This window comes from Mus pahari, chromosome 13 (assembly GCF_900095145.1).
Source record: "Mus pahari chromosome 13, PAHARI_EIJ_v1.1, whole genome shotgun sequence".
NCBI lineage: Eukaryota > Metazoa > Chordata > Mammalia > Rodentia > Muridae > Mus > Mus pahari.
The window spans coordinates 7,386,481-7,406,676 of NC_034602.1; the positions used below are offsets into that span (position 1 = coordinate 7,386,481).

Consider the following 20,196-nt stretch of genomic DNA (forward strand, 5'->3'; position numbering starts at 1 on the left):
CCAGCCTCAGATGACAGTTGCAAGGATGAGGGGTATGCCCATACCTCCCTCCAAAGCTAAGCCACTTCACACAGCGACTAACTAGAGCTGCACAAAAAATGTTCCTAAACCCCAAACAGTGACTCAAACTGTTATCAGGATCATGGTTATCTTATTTTGTTTAGTTTTTTTGAGACAAGGCCTCCCTACATATATCCCTGGCTGTCCTAGAATTTACTGTGTGTACCAACTTGAGATCCTGCTGGGCAGAGGTGGTGCCTGCCTTTAATCCAGAGATAGGCCAATTTCTGAGTTTTAGGCCAGCCTGGTCTACATAGCAACTTCCAGGACAGCAAGGGATATATAGAGAAACTTTGTCTCAAAAAAAAAAAAAAAAACAAAAAAAAAAAAAAAAAAAAAAAAAAAAAAAAAAAAACAAAAAAAAACAAAAAAACCCAAAAAACAAAACCAACCCAAAACCCAAAAAGAAAACAAACAAAACTTGAGATCCATCAGACTGTGATGGCACAAAGCTCTGACTGCTAAAACCTACCAACAACCCTAACTGTACTGGAAGTCACCAGGTAGACTCGGGTAACTTCTAACTCAAGAGATCCAGTCTCTGACTGTAGTGCTGGGCTTAAAGCATGAGGGGCCACTCCCAGGTAGGAGTCCTATTTCTAAGACAAAACGAAACTTCATATAAAATACTACAATCCTTAAAATCACCTTCATTAATATAAGAAGAATTTTAAGTCACTGAAGGGAAAATAAATGTAAACCAAGTTTATTTTGCCTTTTAAGAAGTGTTCTTAAAGCACTACAGCTTGGTAAACAATGTAAATTAGTATAAGTCATCTCAAAAGCCAGAGTTTTGTTTTTGTTGTTTTTTTTTTTTAATGAGTTGTTAAAAAGATGCAGCCTATTCTAACAGGATAAATATTTTTAACCATTTCACTTTGAGTTAATGAAGGCTCACAAATGAGCAACACTCCTCATTGAGGAAAACAAAAAGCTGTTGTCGACAAGCGACAGCACACACACACACAAACAAAAAGAACTGTGTAAAAATAACTAACTGTTCCCATATTTTTGAAGTTGCTTTACAATGGGATGATATGCACATGATCTTGCTGCAAACTTGACACACAGACTTTTAACACATGTAGTCTAGAGACAGACAATTCAGCTCAGGAGGTGCCAACTCCAGACAATGCAGCTCTAGAACCCCCTTGACGCAATTGCTTTTACTCATGTATGTTTCTTCTAGGCCAAGATACAGGCTAGAAAAAAATGCTCCCTAATTAAAATTTGTATTGTTTACAAGAAAAAATTTATAATTAGTTTTGTATTAGAATTTACAAGTCTATTTTCAAATCAAATTTACTGTCTCCCACAGCATTGCCTCAAAATGGGCATGAAGTAAAAGTTTTTTTAAAAATGCCTTAATTTTCAACTTCATGCAAACTGAATAAAGATGACCAAAACAAAAGCTTAAACAATGAAAAGATATTTCACAGAAAATTTCTTATACAAAAAACACATAAGAAAAAGGGCCACTAGGTGACATTTTAATTTACAAATTGGCATCATTTTGGTCGACAAATAATCCATCTGCTGTTTTCTTCCATGAACAAATGTTGCAGAGAGAAAAAAGCCTAGCATGACTTCAGATTTTAATCACACATTTCTTCTGGAATTTCGTGTGGATTAAGAATCCCAGGTACAGACATCTGAAGTTTATGTTTCTCCTCCTGAGCCTGTCGAAGGGCTGTTTCTCTTTCTTCCAAAAATAGATCCGACGTATCTTCACCTGCAAATTCCTATGAACACAGACAATTGAAATGTCAAATATAGTAAACAGTTGCCTCCAGGACTAAAGGGAAGACATTTGCCACTTGCAATAGAAATAGAATTTGTCACTTTCATTTTAATTGAACTATATTAGAATTATAAGCTAAACTAAAAACAAAATTTTTAGTGGAAGTCTTAGGTAGGGTCTTACTACTATTTAGTCCAGGCTAACTTTGCATTCATGGATTGGTTCTTCCCCCCACCCCCGGAAACATGGTTTCTTTGTATAGCCCTAGCTGTCCTCAGAAATCTGCCTGTCTCTGCCTCCGAAGTGCTGGGATTAAGGGTGTGCCATCATGCCTGGCCTAGTGGGAGTCTTAATAAATAATGCAATATCACCCCATATTAAATAGTCTTAACATGGGACATAATCATGGAAATTATAGCTCAAATAATCATACCGTGCCATGATGATCTTCAAAGCATTCTCAGAGTTCTTGCATTCAGAACTCAAATGACTTGTAATACATCAACTTCTGACATCATTTGTCAGCAAACTGTCTTGAATGTTTGTGTACAAACAAAAAAGCCCTGGGCTTGTTCACCAGGAACATAGAATTTATTTTTTTCAAGAATTATCTGAGTTAAGAATTTGAGTGGTGCTACACAAACACACTCACAGCACTGCATTAAGCAAACCAAAGAACCAAGCAACACACTAAGAAGCTGTCTCAGAAACAAGGCAAGACTGGAGAAATAGCTAACAACAAAACGCACAATAGTGGGCCGGGCGTGGATGCGCATCCCTTTAATCCCAGCACTCAGGAGGCAGAGGCAGGCAGAGTTCGAGGCCAGCCTGATCTACAAAGTGAGTTCCAGGTCAGCCAGTATACAGAGAAACCCTGCCTCAAAAAAGCAAAAGTAAAAAAATTAACTCACAACAGTGAACTCTTTCACCAAAATTTGAATGGACACTACCTTACCATCAATAGAATTAAAAGGTTATTATAAGATTCTTCAAAGGGGCATCAATGTGCTTATTAGACCTACTAGAATGCATGGATGTGGGTTAGGTGAAGTGGCATGTCTGTGATCCCAGCACTTGAGAGGCAGAATATTGAGAGTCCCTGGCTATTCTAGTCAAATGACTTGAGTTTCAGGACAGCCAGGGCTACACAGAATAACTGTCTAGAAACAAGAAATGGGGAGTGAAAGCGAGTAAAGGTAAGGGTTGGGGTGCAGGCCAATAGAAACACCTGAGAGACAAGAGCACCGCAGAACCTTGCTGGGTATTTAGTCTTAAATGGGTGAGCTTTAGAGTCCTGCTCACAAAACAACACAGGCAGCATTCTTGATGACTTCACTAAATACAGGTGTGTAGATGCATAAACACATACAAAGTTTAAGCAGCCAGGAACCTGGTCTCAAAAAGTCAAAACAAAAATATGTACCTTTATTTGAACTAAGAAATCCCTTAGGTGTTCTTTGAAAGCAGGAATATCCTGATTTAAGCTGAAAAGTCCTGTCACAAAGAGCTTTACTTGAGCACTGCAAATAAAAACAAAAATTAAACTTTAAAAACTAAACATCTAAAGTACTGTTTTAAACAATTTGTTTATCCCAAAACATCTCTCCAAATAAAATCGTAAATGACAGAGAAGCAGATGGTTCAGCCTATAAAGACACTTGGAATAAATAAAGCCTGGTGGTCAAGGATCCATTATGGAAAACCACAGAGTAGAGAACTGTCATCTTGCCCTCTGACCTGTCCACTTGGACATGCGTATGCCCAGAAGTATCCACATCTAAACTAAATGTAAAAAATGTACTGGAGAGACGTCTCAGTAGGTAAAAGCTCATACACTTTTCCTAAGAATCCAAACCGAAACACCAGTGCCCAATTAGTAGCTCCCGACCGTCTGAAACAGGATGACTGCCTCTGGCCCTCACCTACACTTACATGTACGTACATACACCCACATATTAATAGTAATAACTTACTCTTGTAGATGAGGGAATGCAGATTTAAGGAGATTAGCCACATAGTCTTGAATAAACATTTGGTTGTTAACTGGATTTCCAGGATTTAATGGTGTACTTATTTTTCCTTCTTCAACCAAATTAAACATATATGCAAGAATTGATGCATGCATTGTTAGACCTGTTGAGTAGAAGAGACTTATTAAAACATAAAAAGGAAACAAACAGAACACTTAGTAATCTAGTGATTTTCAGCTCCTACCTGCAGTATGTGAGGTGTCTGTCACAACAGAGAAGATATGCTGAAGAATGTCACAAAAGTAAGTTTGATAAAAACTCTGTGCTGCACCTTCCTCTTGGGCAACATTTTGTAAAAGTGTAAAAAGTATCTGTAAGCCTAAAGTTAACAAAACAAATTCGTTACAAACTATTGATCTACATATAAAGTTATACACATTAAAAGGTGGTCTCCTTACTGAGGCTTTATTGTGAGTTGCTGGGATATGAACGCTACTTGATCCTAATGATTGAGAAGTATACGCTCCTAATTTCTGAGCACCTCTCCTGCTCTACAGAATTGTAACTTACAGTATCTGAAAGCTGGTTAAAGCCTCCTCTTCTTATTATTCTTCTCGCTTTTTTATTTTTTGGATTTATTTTATTTTATTTATGAGTACACTGTTGCTGTCTTCAGACACACCAGAAGAGGGCATCAGATCACATTACAAATGGTTGTGAGCCACCATGTGGTTGCTGGGAATTGAACTCAGGACCCGCCCCCCTGGCCCTGTTCTTCTTTATGGAGAATATATACTTCTATGTTATGTATACATAAAACACACACACACACACACACACACACACACACACAAATATGGAGCTCCTCAGGATATAGTTAACTCTAGTATAGACATGTGGCAATTTCTGTCTTAACTCCTCCCCCATAGGTTCCAAATTAATCTGGGTTTTCCTGTCTCTTCTTCCATCCTTTTGTGTGTGTGTGTCTGTGTCTCCTTGGCAGTCTCAGAACTTGGGCCTCAAGACTCTGTCCCTCCAGTGCTGATACTAAAGGTATGGACCACCATGCCTAGTGAGCCCACCCCACTCCCATTTTTATGAATCTGCATATTAATTTTAAATTAGCAATGAAGTTCACAGACTCTAAAATATGTCACAAGCATCTTAACATATAGCCAGATATGAGAACTAAGCAAAGACATGCGTGTTTTATTTACTCAGACAGGGTATTGCCCTGTAATTTAGGTTAGCCTTAAGCTGGAAACACTATTTCACTTGAACTTCTCCAGGACTGGGATTAAAAGCATAAATAACCAAATCTGGTGTTTGATTTGGCTATTTTAAACAAACATTTTATATTCCAAAGGGAAGGTAGTCCATACACATCTTCTGTGGGTAACCAGGCAAATGAGTGTTGAATTGACATATATGAAGACAAACACACAATACCAAAGGTCTAAGATAAAACTCGGTTGTACAAAGCCAACATGTCCAGAACTTAGAAAGTAGACAGAATGATCATTAAGTTGGTAGACTAGCCTGGAATACACAAGACCCTGTGTCAGAAAATAAATGGGAGCTGGAGAGGTGGCTCAGCAGTTAACAATGCTTTTTGCTCCTGCAAAGGATTGATTCCTAGGACCAATGTTCTTCATTGCTCACAACTATCCACCACCCACTTCTGGCTTGCACAGGCTCCAGGCATTCACAAAAGCTAAGCAATCATACATAAACAGTGGTTCTCAACCTTTCAGTCCTGATCCCAAGGGGGTAGAATAACCCTTTCATGGGGGCAACCTACAAGCTATGCAATTCCCCATGGGTATCCAATCCAGACAGCAGGATTCCTACACAGGGGAATTCCTATAGGGTCCCAGAGAAAGCAAGTCAAAATGCCCAGAAAACAGTTGGCCCTCTTACACTGGAGCATAGGTCAGTAAAGAGTAAATCCTGTCCTTAAGTTTAAGTGTATGGATGCTTATACTCTGTACACACACACACACACACACACACACCCCACTGTGTACACTGTGCCTCTAGAGGTCAGAAGAATGTAAGATACACTGGAACCAGTTAGAAATCAAAACCAGGTTCCCAGGAACCGCAGCAAGCAAGCAAGCACACGTAGACTTGCACATGTAAGACATGACGCACACCTCCATTCACAGGCTCACAGGTAGATATGAGATGGGGTAGAGAATTAATGAAAAACAAATCGCCAAGTCAACAGTGGATGTAGTGACACACACCATTTGGGAGGCAAATATATCTGAGTTCTAGGACAGCCAGGGCTAAACAGAAATACAAAAAAAAAAAAAAAAAGCAAACAAAAAAACCAAAAAATCAAACCCATGAACAGAATAAAATCAACAGTTCTAACACCACACTGGCTTTTAAGATAGATACTAACAGCTAACCGACAAAGAGCATATACTAAATTCATGAGCTCTATGAAGGATGTTGAAACATATCTCCACCAGATTTTCATAATGCTGCTAGAATGGCTCATTTTAAAGTAATCAATTTTCACTAATGAATTAATTGAGTATTTTAGAAATCTCTGAAAACTGAATACTCATGTCCCCCATCCCCGGAAATTAAACAGTTACTGAGACTTAATGTAGATTTCTGCTTTATCAGTCAAATGACTTAAATGTATTTACCTGTATCTGCAACATTCCTCATAGTATGTTTAAAAGCCCAAATAATAGAATCCAAAACAAGCTTGAATTGTGCAGGTGGAATAGCTAGGAATGCTGGGAAACAGTGAGAATTGACAGCTTGAAGTAATAAGAAAAAGTTTGTTCTGTGTTCTGGATACTCTTCAAAATCCTAAAATAAGAAAGAACACAAACATTTCAATGTCTTATTAAAAGAGGAAAATATCAAGTTTCTACCTAAGAAGCCCAAATTTTAGGATTTGTTTTTTTCTTGTTATCATTGGTTTTCAAAGGCAGGGTTTCTCTGGATAGCCATGGCTCTCCTGTCACTAGGCTTTGTAGAGTCAGCTGGCTTAGAACTCAGAGAGATCCACCACCTCCAGGCTAGAATTTATGTGTTAAAGATTTAAGTACCATGCTCTGGAAATAATCACAAACTAACAAACACAGCCATGCTTTCCATGAAACGCCTATTCTCAGGAAGCCTGCTGAAGTCTCAGGCCAGTTTATGCTTGGCAAGAATATGCTGTTGTCCCAAATTCACTCACCAAAGGTCTGGGTGTGTGTTTGCATCACAACCCATCTGGAAAACTTTTTTAAAAAATGATTTATGTGCCCAGCAGTGTTGGTGCATGCCTTTAATCCCAGCACTTGGGAGGCACAAGCAGGCGGATTTCTGAGTTCGAGGCCAGCATGGTCTACAAAATGAATTCCAGGACAGCCTGAGCTATACAGAGAAAACCTGTCTCAAAAAACAAAAACAAACAGAAGATTTATGTATTTTTATTTATACACTTTCTTAAGACACTGAGCATTAGATCCCACTACAGATGGTTGTGAGCCACCATGCTGGGAACTGAACTGAGACCTCTGGAAGAGCAGTCAGTGCTCTTAACCCCAAGCTACCTCTACAGTCCAGGAAGAACTTTTTTTTAACTTACAGATAAATACACCCAATTTTATCCTACTACATCTTGAAACCAATAAACCCAGTAGAATATTTGGTATCCCCTAAGTTTTAAAAGTTATCCCATACCGAGGTTCAGCATAGATTTAATCCCCATCCCTTTCTTTTGTTGACCAAGCTGGCCAAATGCATTAACAAGCTGTTATATGTGTATGCTATATGTAGACCAGAAACCTAGCTGTGTTTGCTAGTTTGTGATTATTTCAATAATTTGTGGAGCACACCCTTAATTCTAGAGGCAGACAGATCTAAGTTCTAATCCAGCTGGATCTACAGAGTGAGTTCCAGGCCAACCATGCCTTCCCAGAAATTAGAGATCATAGTTCTATGCACCCACCTCTGCCCTTTGAGCATTCTTATATCTAAGTGTGTCCATGACCAGTATTTTTGTCCTTTTTTTGGTCAAGATTCTATTGAGATGACCTTATACTATAAATATAATACTGAATTCTATATATTTGTCATTTATATATTTAGGAGTTAAGAACATACCTCAAAATCTTCCATTATATAATAAAAACACAGATCACCTACCTTATTTATCATATTCAATGTGCACTCAAAAACTGCATCAAATATTTGAGGTATTTCAGCTGTTATATGTCCACCTAATTTGTTGACAATAATGGCCATAGTACTAAGCACTTCTGGTTCTCTAGCAGCTGGTACATTTCTCTGGTAATCAATAAGAACTGCATCCAACAAAGGAGGAACAAAGTTTTCAGCTACCTGTTTTTGGGGGAAAGTAATATAGGTCACTCCAGTCTCTAAGGTAATTCAGATTATCTGATGAGATTTGATGCTAAAATATTTTAGCAACAGGAACCAGTAAGGTCAACATTAACAACAGGCATAGATACTAGTTAGTTTAAATATATCTGTGAGTCTCATTACATATCAAGGTTGCACCCAAACACATGGCATTCATCCTGCTACAAGTCCTAGGGCTATGATGACAGGTGTGTACCAAAATATCACTTTCATATATATTCAGTAGTCAAGAGTCCTAAATTGGCTAGATCCAAAATACTGTAAGACCAGACTTCAATGTATGCTCTAACAGTGGGTTGAATAAAACCAAGATTTTGGTATTCTGTGGCCACTGCTGTGAAGCTGATACAGGAGGAAAGCCAGATATAGTGAATGGTTCTCTGTGCCTACACAATCTAAACATGCATCAATTAAAAAAAAAAAAAAAAAGGTGGCTACATTGCCATAGCAAATCCAGACCATGAGTCCCTGTCACTAAGGGTGGGAAGTAATTTCTTAACTAGTAACTAATCTGTAAGTAAAGCTACCCCACAAGAATTTTATCAGAGTTAGAGCTGAGCAAGTGTTTATGGTAACTTCCCCAAGCACAAGCAGGCTCAAGAACTTCCTGCATTTAAATGGCGCTCAAACCTGTGAGGGACAGCAGTAGCTCTCCTGTGGTCACCTATACATACTATTAGTGCAGTAACACACACTTGGGAACTGCAACCAGTCACTACTATTCACCTACTTTATACTACATTTTCTTAAACTGATGTTTCACTTTGCCATTCTCAGCATTAAATCGTCAATGGATTTTAAAACAACAAAACCCAAACAGCAAAAAACCACCACAGCCTCTTTTGTGTAGCCCAGGCTATCCTAGATCCACCTGCCCCTGCCTCCCAAATAAAAGTATGTTCCATCACCACTAACTGTACTCAGGCTGGCCTATAAAGGTGATTCTCCTGCCCTGAATCCTTTGGCAAATACTACCAGGGTGTGCCACCACAAGTGGCAAAATAACACCCTTAACTGAAAAGTGAAGGTGATGAGATGGCTCTTACTGTGACAAAGACACAGGGAAGAACTCACACCATTGAGTAGATGCTGTTTGAACTATTCTGCACAACTTAGAAAATGAATACTTTAGTCCTAACTATCAGGTTTTCTCATGTACATACACATGCACATATAAGTCAGAGAGGTTAATCTGTGTGAGTTGATCTCCTTCCACCATGTGGTTCCCAGTGTTGGAATCCATTGAGATTTGGCAGAAAACTCCGTCATTCACTGAGCTGGGTACTGACTGCTCCAGATTCCATTTTACCAACTCACAAAAATTATAGTTGTATCACACACTAATAGTGAGAATAGGGCAGGATCCTATTTTTGTTGCTGATTTGAGATCAGGCATAACAATCTACCATAGTGTTGACTATTTTTTTTTAAAATTGACAATCATCAAAGCTCAAGATAAATGATGAGGGCTGCTGAGATGATTCAAATCCTTAATTTGTAATCTTTTATCCTCCTACCTCCCAGCCACTGTAGTAGCTTCAGCTTATGAGTTATATGGCCTGGATTATCTATTGACCTATATATAAAATATGAATTCTAATGAGATTTTGTTTTTAATCTTAACAACCCTTCAATCTACCTTTGGACATTCTCTAGAGCCCCAAATAACCAATCTTACTTATAATCATCATCTGTAGCAAACAAATTTCTTCAAAAAGCTAAATTACTATCTTTTTTACTATAAAAGGACTTCAACAAATACTCGTACTAAATATCCCTAAACACAGACATTTAACTATCTTTTAAAAGCAAATACATGTAGACAAGACATATTAGAGAATGTGAAGTAAAAGAAAAAAACAAAAATCTTACCATCTGAGGATCATTGGAACGGCTCACCCAACCAGATATTAACTTTAAAGTTTCCCTTTTTACTGTCCGCATACTTCTAATCAACGGTTGCTTTGTAACCATTTCACCTGAAGAACAAACAAACATAAGCTAACCTGATAGTATGCAAAGTTAGGTCTACTTCAAACAATGTAACTCCACTGACCATTTAAAAAGCTATACCTTCAAAAGAATTTATTGGAGGAAAGGTTGAAAAATTAATGGATAGAAGAGAGAATTCCAAAGTGCAAACCCCCAAATAGCCAAGATCCAACACACAGCTTTGGGGATTTTGCAAAATAGTTACTCTGTCAATAAACTATACTTGTAGGCAAGCAAGACTAATCTTAATTGGGTAGGCAAGCAACTGTTGAGAAAGGGTCTTGGGCATTTTGACACTCCAGACAGCAGGTTTACTTAAATGTGAAAGTGCAGAAAGGGTATGAAAGACAGTGAAATCGCCGAGCAGTGGTGGTGCACGCCTTTAATCCCAGCACTTGGGAGGGAAAAGCAGGCGGATTTCTGAATTCGAGGCTAGCCTGGTCTACAAAGTGAGTTCCAGGACAGCCAGAGCTATACAGAGAAACCCTATCTCAAAAATTCAAAAAAAAACTGAAAGACAGTGAAAGCAGAAGGCCCTTTACCCAGCATTCTATGTCCCCAAGAAGCAAGAACACTTACCATTAGCTTGAATAGCTGCAGAAATATTTTCACTGAGGCACTTATATACATTAAGCATGTCTAAATAAATTCTCCCAAGCTGAATTACAAAGGGATGACCAACAGCTTTGCAGGCTCTCACATTTGTTTTTAATATGCTCCCCAGTTGCTTGACTGTTTCAGGATCTTTCAGGATATCCACATTCTGAAATTATCACAATAAAGCAATCTCATTTATTAAAAACTTCATCTTTTATTTATTTATTTATTTTTGGTTTTTTTCAAGACAGGGTTTCTCTGGCTGTCCTGGAACTCGCTCTGTAGACCAGGCTGGCCTTGAACTCAGAAATCCACTCGCTTCTGCCTCCCAAGTGCTGGGATTAAAGGCGTGCGCCACCACGCCCGGCCTGAAAACTTCATCTTATTTGTTATCTCAAAAGACAATACAAGGCCTAGGTTATAGTTCAGTGCTAAGATGTTTTACAAACAGGAGGTCCCAAGGTTAGTCCCTACCAACTTAATCATACCTAAAGCTCAAAGTACTTAAAAACCTAAAGAGTAGAGTGAGAACAGTCTCTCCAGGTCCCCTAGGAATCCACAGTAAACTGTCTCAACTATCATGATTACACACAAAACAAGATCCTGTCACTTTTTCTGTCTTTCTCTTATTTTGATCAGAGTATTCTAGGTCTCAGCTGATTTCCAACTTGCTATGTTGCCATGGATGGCTTTTAACTTTTTGTCCTGCCTCTATTTCTAAGTGTTAGGATTATGCTTATCCTATCACATCTGACTTATGTAATGTTTCAATTGCTCAAACTCACATGAAAGCACTTATACAGTAAGAAATACAGCCGAGTGCATTAAAGGCTTTCATATAAACCTGAGGGGTGAAGCTCAGATCACCAGAAGTGACTAACGTAATGTGTCTGTTCTGAAAGACTTTCCAGAAAGTCGAGGCTAAACACTCACGAGATGGGTAGCAGGAGTGTTCAATGTAACATGAACACATTACAATTTAAAAGGGACTCCTGTTTGAAGTCTACATTTCAAAAGTGGACCTTAAACCTCAATAAAACTCAAAATGAAAATAAAACAACAGAGGAAAAAAACACCTAAAACATACATAAAAGATAAAAACTTACTTTGGTAGCCTGCTGTATTATACTGTCCCACACTTGATTAGGGAGTAGCATGTATTTTTCTATCAAATGCTCTTGAACTGTCTGGTCTGTCTGTGCACCAATCATGTAGCCCACAGCTTCATAAAATGTATGAACCTGTTTTAAATGCAAACATTTTTATTTTCATACTCTCATGTACCCAAATAATATAAAATATATGTAACCAAATTACAAATACATTTAGGCTGTATTAATTAATTAATACTTATTTTTCCAATTATTAACCTGTTTCTTTAGTTTTCTTTTAGTTTTGACTGTGTATGTATGTGGGAATGGGGGGCTATGAACACATAGTGTAGAAGCCTGAAGAGACCTTAAGATGAAAATGGAGAACACCGAACCTGGAGTTACAAGAGTAATTAGCATTAAGTGTGGGCGCTGGGAACCCAACTATAGTCCTCGACAAGAGTAGTACCCACTCTGAACCATCCTTCAAGCATAGTACTTCTATAAACAAGAACCACTGAGGGATCTCAACAGTTATGCAGGCTGGTTACACGTGCAGGAACCCAGGTTCAAGCCTCATCACCCAGTGGTCAGTGTCTAAGTAACTCTAGCTCCATGGTTCCTAACGTCTGCTTCCTGCTTCTTCATACATAGGAGGCGTACACACACAAACATAGGCAAGCAAAAACTCATGTACATTTAATAATAAGCACAGTGACTTATATACCTGCTGAGGCTGAAGATCACAAATTATGGTATTTATGTTGTTTAAAATCTCATCAATAAACGGCATTACTTCTCCAACTTGAACCTGAACAAAATGCCTACGGCATTTTTGAGCTATTTTAATAAACGTGTCACAAGCCATATCCTGGACTCCATCATGGGTCTCTAACAAGATAAAAACATTTATTTATTTTTTTGTTCAACATAACAAATGAAAAGTTAAATTATGTACAATGACTTTATTAAGTGAGATTTACCATGCATGAATTCGAATAGCTTGTTTACTACTGTCTTCAAAAATTTCCAATGTGCTCTCAAAAATCTGGGGTATTGACCTACTATGTACATGATATTCGATGCAATAATAGCCTTATTATCTTTGCCTCTTTTCTGCTCACATAATCCTAAAAGATCCTATAAAATAAGATAAGCATTGGTCATATTAAGTTGCAAAATAGATCTTTAATAGTTCTACTTCATCTTACTGGCAGCATACCTTAATAACAGTAACAAGAAACCGCTTCTCATCCTCTTCATGCATTGCGCCACTGATGGAGCCTATTGCCCAACACAATGTATTCAAATTCTTCCATGACCATTCTGTACCATTCACTTGATTTTGAAGTTTCTTAGTCATTATTATTTCCGTATCTACATAATCCAGATGAGTAAGATAAACTACAAAAATAAAAAAATAAAAAATAAAATAAAAAATAAAAAAAATGCAGATGTTTCACAGTGTAAATTTTTCTGCTAAGATGTAACAGCATATTAATAAGTATATGGTTACCGATTCAGAAACTGTTTAACTTCAACCAATTATTTTCACAAATAGGGGATAAATTATAAGAATTACTGTCTTTACTTACCTAATGTTTCTCTCATATTCTTATACAAATTAATGGAATCAGTATCCTTCATGAACTCTCTTACAACTTCTCCCTGATCATTTTCTACAACCAGTACCTCCTCTGGTTTAGCCATGCGACTAACCATCAATAAACGGACCTATTGATCAATAAACCAGTAAAGAACCCGTTAAGACACTTACTAGCCATGTCAAATATAGGATGAGAGGCATGTACTTAAAAAGCATATACTAATTTAGATGCTACACAAATCAAACTCATTCTAACATGAGAATTTAAAGAAAATATTCAGGCACACATAGTTGTACATTCCTACAGCCTCAGCACTTCTAAAACTGAGTGGATTCCTATTTAGAGGCTAGGATTGGCTATCAAGCTGAAAGTAAAATTTACATACGAGGCATAAGCACATATTTGTAATTCCAAAACTTGGGAGGTGGATCCATGAAGCCCAATGGGTCAAGGTCAGCCTTGTACTTAACACCTACCCACACTTTCAATTTTAAAATGCTTGGTAACTGTGATGATACAAGTCACTCTCCATCCCTTATTTGGTACCAAATTTGGACTTTTGGATTCTCTGTGTAGACCCAGCTGTCCTCAAACTCAAGAGATCTGCCTCCTCTGCCTCCTGAGTGCTAGGATTAAAGGCTAGCATCACTTGACTTGATCTATGTTTTAAATAGTATCAATAGTTAACCTCTGGTTTACAGATTTCATATGTCTTATTGAATGACTAGATTGGAGACAGGCAATGAATATACACTTTAGTAAATCCAGATTATGCAAGGCTGTTAGCTTAAGAAGCATATTTCTAAAAACTGCAAGTGGGGATTAGGAGATGGCTCAGCAGTTGAAAGAACTGACTGCTCTTCCAGAGGTCCAATTTCAAGCAACCACAAGTTGGCTCACAACCACCTGTAAAGAGATCTGACGCCCTCTTCTGGAGTGTACTTATATGTATTATATGTAAGTACACTGTAGCTGTCTTCAAACACTCCAGAAGAGGGTGTCAGATTTCTTTACGGATGGTTGTGAGCCACCATGTGGTTGCTGGGATATGAACTCATCAGCCCCCAATAAATAAATCTTAAAAAAAAAAAAAGAAATTAAGGAAGAAAGAAATTGGCCAGGCAGTGGTGGCGTATGTCTTTAATCGCAGCACTTGAGAGGCAGACAGATTTCTGAGTTCTAGGCCAGTCTGGTCTACAAATTGAGTTCCAAGACAGCCAGGGCTATACAGAGAAACCCTGTCTCAAAAAAAGAAAAAAATAAACAAATTGCAACTAGAAAACCTCTTAAGTTCTACTTCTAATACCTTAGCCACCAAATCTATAGTAAGAAACGAGAGTGCTGACCAACCACATCATTACCTTTGATAACACGGTCAAGTACAGCTGTCTCCTAGGAGGAATATCAAAGTGCTGACTTCCAGATAACAAGGGAGAAGCAGATGTAGAAAATGGACTCTCTCTGTAGAGCTCAGCCGCCAAATGATTCCAGTACTCAAGGCAGATTTTAAAAATTTCAGTTTCTTCCACTTCAGACACCAACAACATATAATGAAGAGCCTGCATATTAAGATCAAGAAAATTGTTTAAGTATTATCCCCAAATTTTCTGGGCAGTAAGTATGAGCACATACATGTCTTTTTTTTTTTTTTTTTTTTTTGAGATTTATTTATACTTCCTGTATGTGGGTACAATGTCACTGTCTTCAAACACACCAGAAGAGGGCATCAGATCCCATTTCAGATGGTTCTGAGCCACCATGTGGTTGTTGGGAATTGAACCCAGATCCTCTGGAAGAGCAGTCAGTGCTCAGTTAACCACTGAGCCATCTCTCCAGCCCCATTCGTGTCTTTAATCCCAGCACTTGGGAGGCCAAAAGCCAGGTGGATCTCTTAGCTCAAGGTCAGTCTGGTCTATAAAGTCAGGTCTAGGATAGCCAGCCAGGCCTTGTCTCAAAAAGCAAAACCCAAAGGCTCTATTTGAAATATATATGGCATCTCATCCCTCAAACAGACTGAAAACAGGCAGCAGATATTTTTTCTGACATGTCCTATGTTTCCAGGATACTTTAAACTGGTACAATCCAGGTTGGAGAGATGGCTCAGTGGTTAAGAGCACTAACTGCTCTTCTGAATGTCATGAGTTCAAATCCCAGCAACTATATGGTGGCTCACAACCATCTGTGATGGGATCTGATGCCCTCTTTTGGTGCATCTGAAGACAGTGTACTTAGATATAATAATAAATACATTTAAAAAACAAAAACAAAAAACAAATACTGGTACAATCCAGTGTCTTTAAACAGCTTCTAAGCTGGACAGCATGCCCTAGAGCTCTGGTCCCAGCACATGGGAAGGCAGAAACATCAGTCATAAAGGGTCCCTTCAATAGTGGGTGATGGTAAAGCAGAGACATGAACTTCACAACTTTGAGGATGCCCTGATATAAATGAATTCCATGCACATCGGAACTAGAGGACTGGATCTCAAAGTAAAATGCCACCAGGGCTCAGTAAAACACAAAATGTGTATACTCTCACAATGAAATATTACATAACCATGGAGAACATGGTAGTTCTTTACAATATGCTAACATATATATTAAAAAGAAAATGTATCATATATTACAATGTATATAAAGTAACAGATAAATCCAGGGACATAAAGCAATGGGCCGGTGAGACCTGATAAAATAGTAATGATTTTCTGTGAAGATGATAAAAAAAAAAAAAAAAAGTTTGGAAAACACACTACTGTTAGTTAAATTGCGTTTGAATATACTAAACTAGCACTAGTCTTTACAATTTTTTTTTTAAAGACAGGGTTTCTCTACGCGCCCCAGGTGTTCTAGAATTAACAGGAACACATCCAACAATAAACAAAAATTTAAAATATCCTATTGGGCCAGCCTTTAGAAATCTAGTTTTGAATCAAGACATGCTTATACCTCAGAAGCTAAGAAATAAGTTCACACTAGTTCAACACTATTGAACCCTTCTGAATTCCAAACATCCTAAGAGAAAGTATGAGAATCAGTCTCAAAAAAAAAAAAAAAAAAAGAGCCCAGTACCTGCATACATCCCAGCATTTGGCAGGGATAGGCAGGGAGATCTCTTTGTGTTTGAGGTTACCACATTCTACATAGTGAGTTCAAGGACAGCCAGGCCAGGCAGGAGTACATGGGACCCACATACACGTAACAGGCTCATATTCAAGAGAAATAAATGATAAGAACCAGACTTACCTCCATGAGTGCTTCCCTGAGATTCAGTCGTTTTTCTAGAAGTTGACCATGCTCTTTTAGAAAGGTACAGAGAAACAGACTGAGATTTTGAATAAAGTTCTGTTCATCATCTTTCCCATTCGAGTATGCAAGTCGGATATTAGTGTTTAAAGGAAGCATCTGCAATTTGAAAACCATCATCAATCTACATACTATGAAATCATCTAAAATGACATCACCCATTTGCTAATATTAACATACAAAGGACTATCTTGGCTTTGTTTCTGGCCAATCCAGACTGATGTTATATTTTTTGACGTTTTCTAACAGACTTTTCCTCAAAAAAACCACTAGCAGTCAGATGAATCTTTTACACCCACTACAACAGAACAGTCTGAGGGAACATTGGTCAGTTTCCCACTGTGATCTATCTTCACAATATTCAACCTCAAACTTCTAGAACTATTATCATGGTATCCCTAAAGCCTTAATATTTCAAAGAGAAAAACATCAAAATTTCTATCTAACATTACAGGTAACATACACACAATCACACCATGGCTGATCTATAGTAGCTATTCTATAGTTTAACTTAAACCTAACCTTTTTTAATTGTTTATTTGGCAGTGTTGCTGGTTATGAATCTAAAATCTAACAATTTCGAATGCATTAAAATGATTCAAATGATTTTCAAGACAGTGGCATATACCTGTTTTAGCTGCATCATTGTAAGTGTAAACAGAGTTTCAAATTGTTCCTCATATTGGCTTACACTCACACCAGCAATCTCAGTGAGGCACTTTAGAGAAACATTTCGGAACATTGGAACATTCAGGAACTATTAAAAGAAAAATTTTATTTAAAAAAAATTAAAAGTTAAATCGAGAAACATTTATTTAAAAATGATGAAGGGTGTGGTTAAAAGCATTTAGTGCTTTTGCAGAGGACCCAAATAGTACTCCCAACACCCGCAACAGCAAGTCCCAGGAGATTCAACACCCTCTTCTGACCTCTATGCATTTGGACATCAAGAGCAACAGATATTCATGTGGCATGCAGTCAAATCCCATTTCCACAAAATAAAACAAATAAAATGTCTAAAGGAGCACAAATACTTTTCTTTTATATCAAAGATCCAGATGGAGCTCAAAATTGCTCTATAGTTAAAGATGACCCTAAACGCCAGGGCTATACAGAAAAACCCTGTCTAGAAAAACAAAACAAAACAAAACAAAAAAACAAAAAAAGATGATGACCCTAAACTTCTGTCCTTTTTGCTGTGCATCAGAGATGTTTCGGGATGCTGGAGAACAACCCTAATGCCCTGTGTTTGTTAAGAAAACAGTAAGCTCCATTATGTGGGGCAGCGTGGGAGGTACCTATCTGGTAACTTTCTCAAGATTAGGTATGTTTGATTGACTTGAGACCCTGTTTTTAAAAATATAAATAACCAAGAAATTTGCATAGGGTTCATTACAAAATAAAATAATCTAAGTATAAATGTTCAAAGGTAGTACTGAAGAAAACATTGAAAACGGACATTAGCTAAACACCATTAGCTAGATAAAGGGCATCAGGGGGCTGGTGAGATGGCTCAGTGAGTAAGAGCACCTGACTGCTCTTCCAAAGGTACAGAGTTCAAAACCCAGCAACCACATGGTGGCTCACAGCCATCCTTAACAAGATCTTAATCTCTCTTCTGGAGTGTCTGAAGACAGCTAACAGTGTACTTACATATAATAAATAAATCTTTAAAATAAATAAATAAATATAGGGCATCAGGACCCATTACAGATGGTTGTGAGTCACCATGTGGTCGCTGGGAATTGAATTCAGGCCCTCTGCCAAGAGCCATCTCTCCAGCCGCTACTATATTATATAGTCCTTAAAGTCCTAAACCAAACCAGAATCACACAGATTAAATGCTAGGATTAAAGCTTTCAACTTGGATTCGGCTCACATAGGTCTCACGTAACTTTGAACCACTATACCCTGCTATGTATTTCAAGCCACCCTCAAAATCCCAATTTGTAGACCCGGAGCCTGAGATGCTCAGCAGGTAAAAAAGAAGCACCCAATGTTCACTCCCCACAACACCCATGGGGAAGCAAACCAAATCTCAACCAAGTTACGACTTTTCCACACAACCTCACCCAGGCATATACACAATATTAAGCAAATGTACTATTAGAGACCTCCTGCTTCTGACTCTATAGTATTAGAATTAATATCTACCACTAATCCTGAGCTAAAGAAAACAAACCCCACATACACTGATGAGATTCCTATTAAACAATTACTAGCAAAGACCTTGAGCAGCCCCTTCATTTCAGAGACAGACGGTGAGTGGAGTAGCAGTGAACAAAACCTACTGTGACTACGCAGAGACAAGCTGAAGTGTACAGGTTTTACCTTGTAAATTAATGTGCTAATTAACTTTGTCTCAAAGATGTATCCCAGTGGAATCCAGTTCAGAAATCTCAGCAGTGTTTCTAATGTGGCATGAACAAGGGGAGCATTTTGGGAATTTTCCTGGAAACACAAACATCATACCATAAATATACTTTCCTCTAACTCTTATTTTAAAAAAAGAAAATTAAAACCACTTACCATCACAAACTGACAAAGCTGAAATATTTGTGAAAACTCATTGCACATGCTATGAAAAAAACAAAACAAAACAAAACCTGATTTAGAAAGGAGGGACAAAACAACAATATGAACTAACCAGTACCCCCTGAGCTCGTGTCTTTAGCTGCATATGTAGCAGAAGATGGTCTATTTGGCAATCATTGGGAAGAGAGGCCCCTTGGTCTTGCAAACTTTATATGACCCAGCACAGGGGAAGGCCAGGGCCAAGAAGTGGGAGTGGGTGGGTAGGGAGCAGGGGCGGGGGAAGGGTATAGGGAACTTTTGGGATAGCATTTGAAATGTAAATAAAGAAAATAATAAAATAAATAAGAAAGAAAGAAAGAAAGAAAGAAAGAAAGAAAGAAAGAAAGAAAGAAAGAAAGAAAGAAAGAAAGAAAGAAAGGGACGACATAAATGCTGACTTCAGGGGAGTCCTACCCCTTCCCCAGTAATGTAAACACTGCTGACCAGATTTCATTAAAGATGTTTACACTTAAGAGCTCCATATAGCATGAAATAATTTAAAACATAAATACTTGCCTGTCTTTTAAATGCTTTGCTTTAACTTGGGTTATCTGTCCACTAGAGAAATCAAACACTTCTTCACTTAAGAGTTTAAGAATCACCATATTATTTTGACACAGACTTTCACTGGTCCTACTTGCTCCAACAATGTCACTGATAAAAGTTGGCCAATGCTTAGGCCACTCTTGCTTAAGTATCTAAAATTAAAAATGAAATTTTCATTTCATATCATTTGACAAAGATAAAACATCATCAAACCCAGAGTGTTAGTCACTTCCCCATTAATATACCATACATAGTATAAAACAGTGCTTTCAATGCTTAAAGGCCCCAGTTACCTTGAGACTTATATATGTCCTAATG

At 37.9% G+C, this 20,196-nt stretch overlaps 1 protein-coding gene across 1 annotated transcript in view; it reads right to left on the minus strand.

Moving 5' to 3' along the window:
• Positions 1-752: 752 nt before the first annotated feature.
• The window catches only part of Xpo1 (exportin 1), a 45,192-nt gene continuing 25,748 nt past the window's right edge, over positions 753-20,196 (minus strand). The window contains exons 7-25 of the mRNA XM_021211326.2: positions 19,849-20,030; positions 19,288-19,336; positions 19,090-19,209; positions 17,387-17,515; positions 16,699-16,857; positions 14,818-15,015; positions 13,445-13,583; positions 13,072-13,253; positions 12,833-12,989; positions 12,577-12,740; positions 11,865-11,999; positions 10,741-10,924; positions 10,042-10,148; positions 7,933-8,127; positions 6,435-6,603; positions 4,016-4,150; positions 3,775-3,934; positions 3,225-3,321; positions 753-1,802 (exon numbers count right to left, since the gene is read on the minus strand). Coding sequence (XP_021066985.1) covers positions 1,656-1,802; positions 3,225-3,321; positions 3,775-3,934; positions 4,016-4,150; positions 6,435-6,603; positions 7,933-8,127; positions 10,042-10,148; positions 10,741-10,924; positions 11,865-11,999; positions 12,577-12,740; positions 12,833-12,989; positions 13,072-13,253; positions 13,445-13,583; positions 14,818-15,015; positions 16,699-16,857; positions 17,387-17,515; positions 19,090-19,209; positions 19,288-19,336; positions 19,849-20,030 — 2,808 coding nt within the window. The 3' untranslated portion in view covers positions 753-1,655. The remainder of the gene's footprint in view (positions 1,803-3,224; positions 3,322-3,774; positions 3,935-4,015; positions 4,151-6,434; positions 6,604-7,932; positions 8,128-10,041; positions 10,149-10,740; positions 10,925-11,864; positions 12,000-12,576; positions 12,741-12,832; positions 12,990-13,071; positions 13,254-13,444; positions 13,584-14,817; positions 15,016-16,698; positions 16,858-17,386; positions 17,516-19,089; positions 19,210-19,287; positions 19,337-19,848; positions 20,031-20,196) is intronic.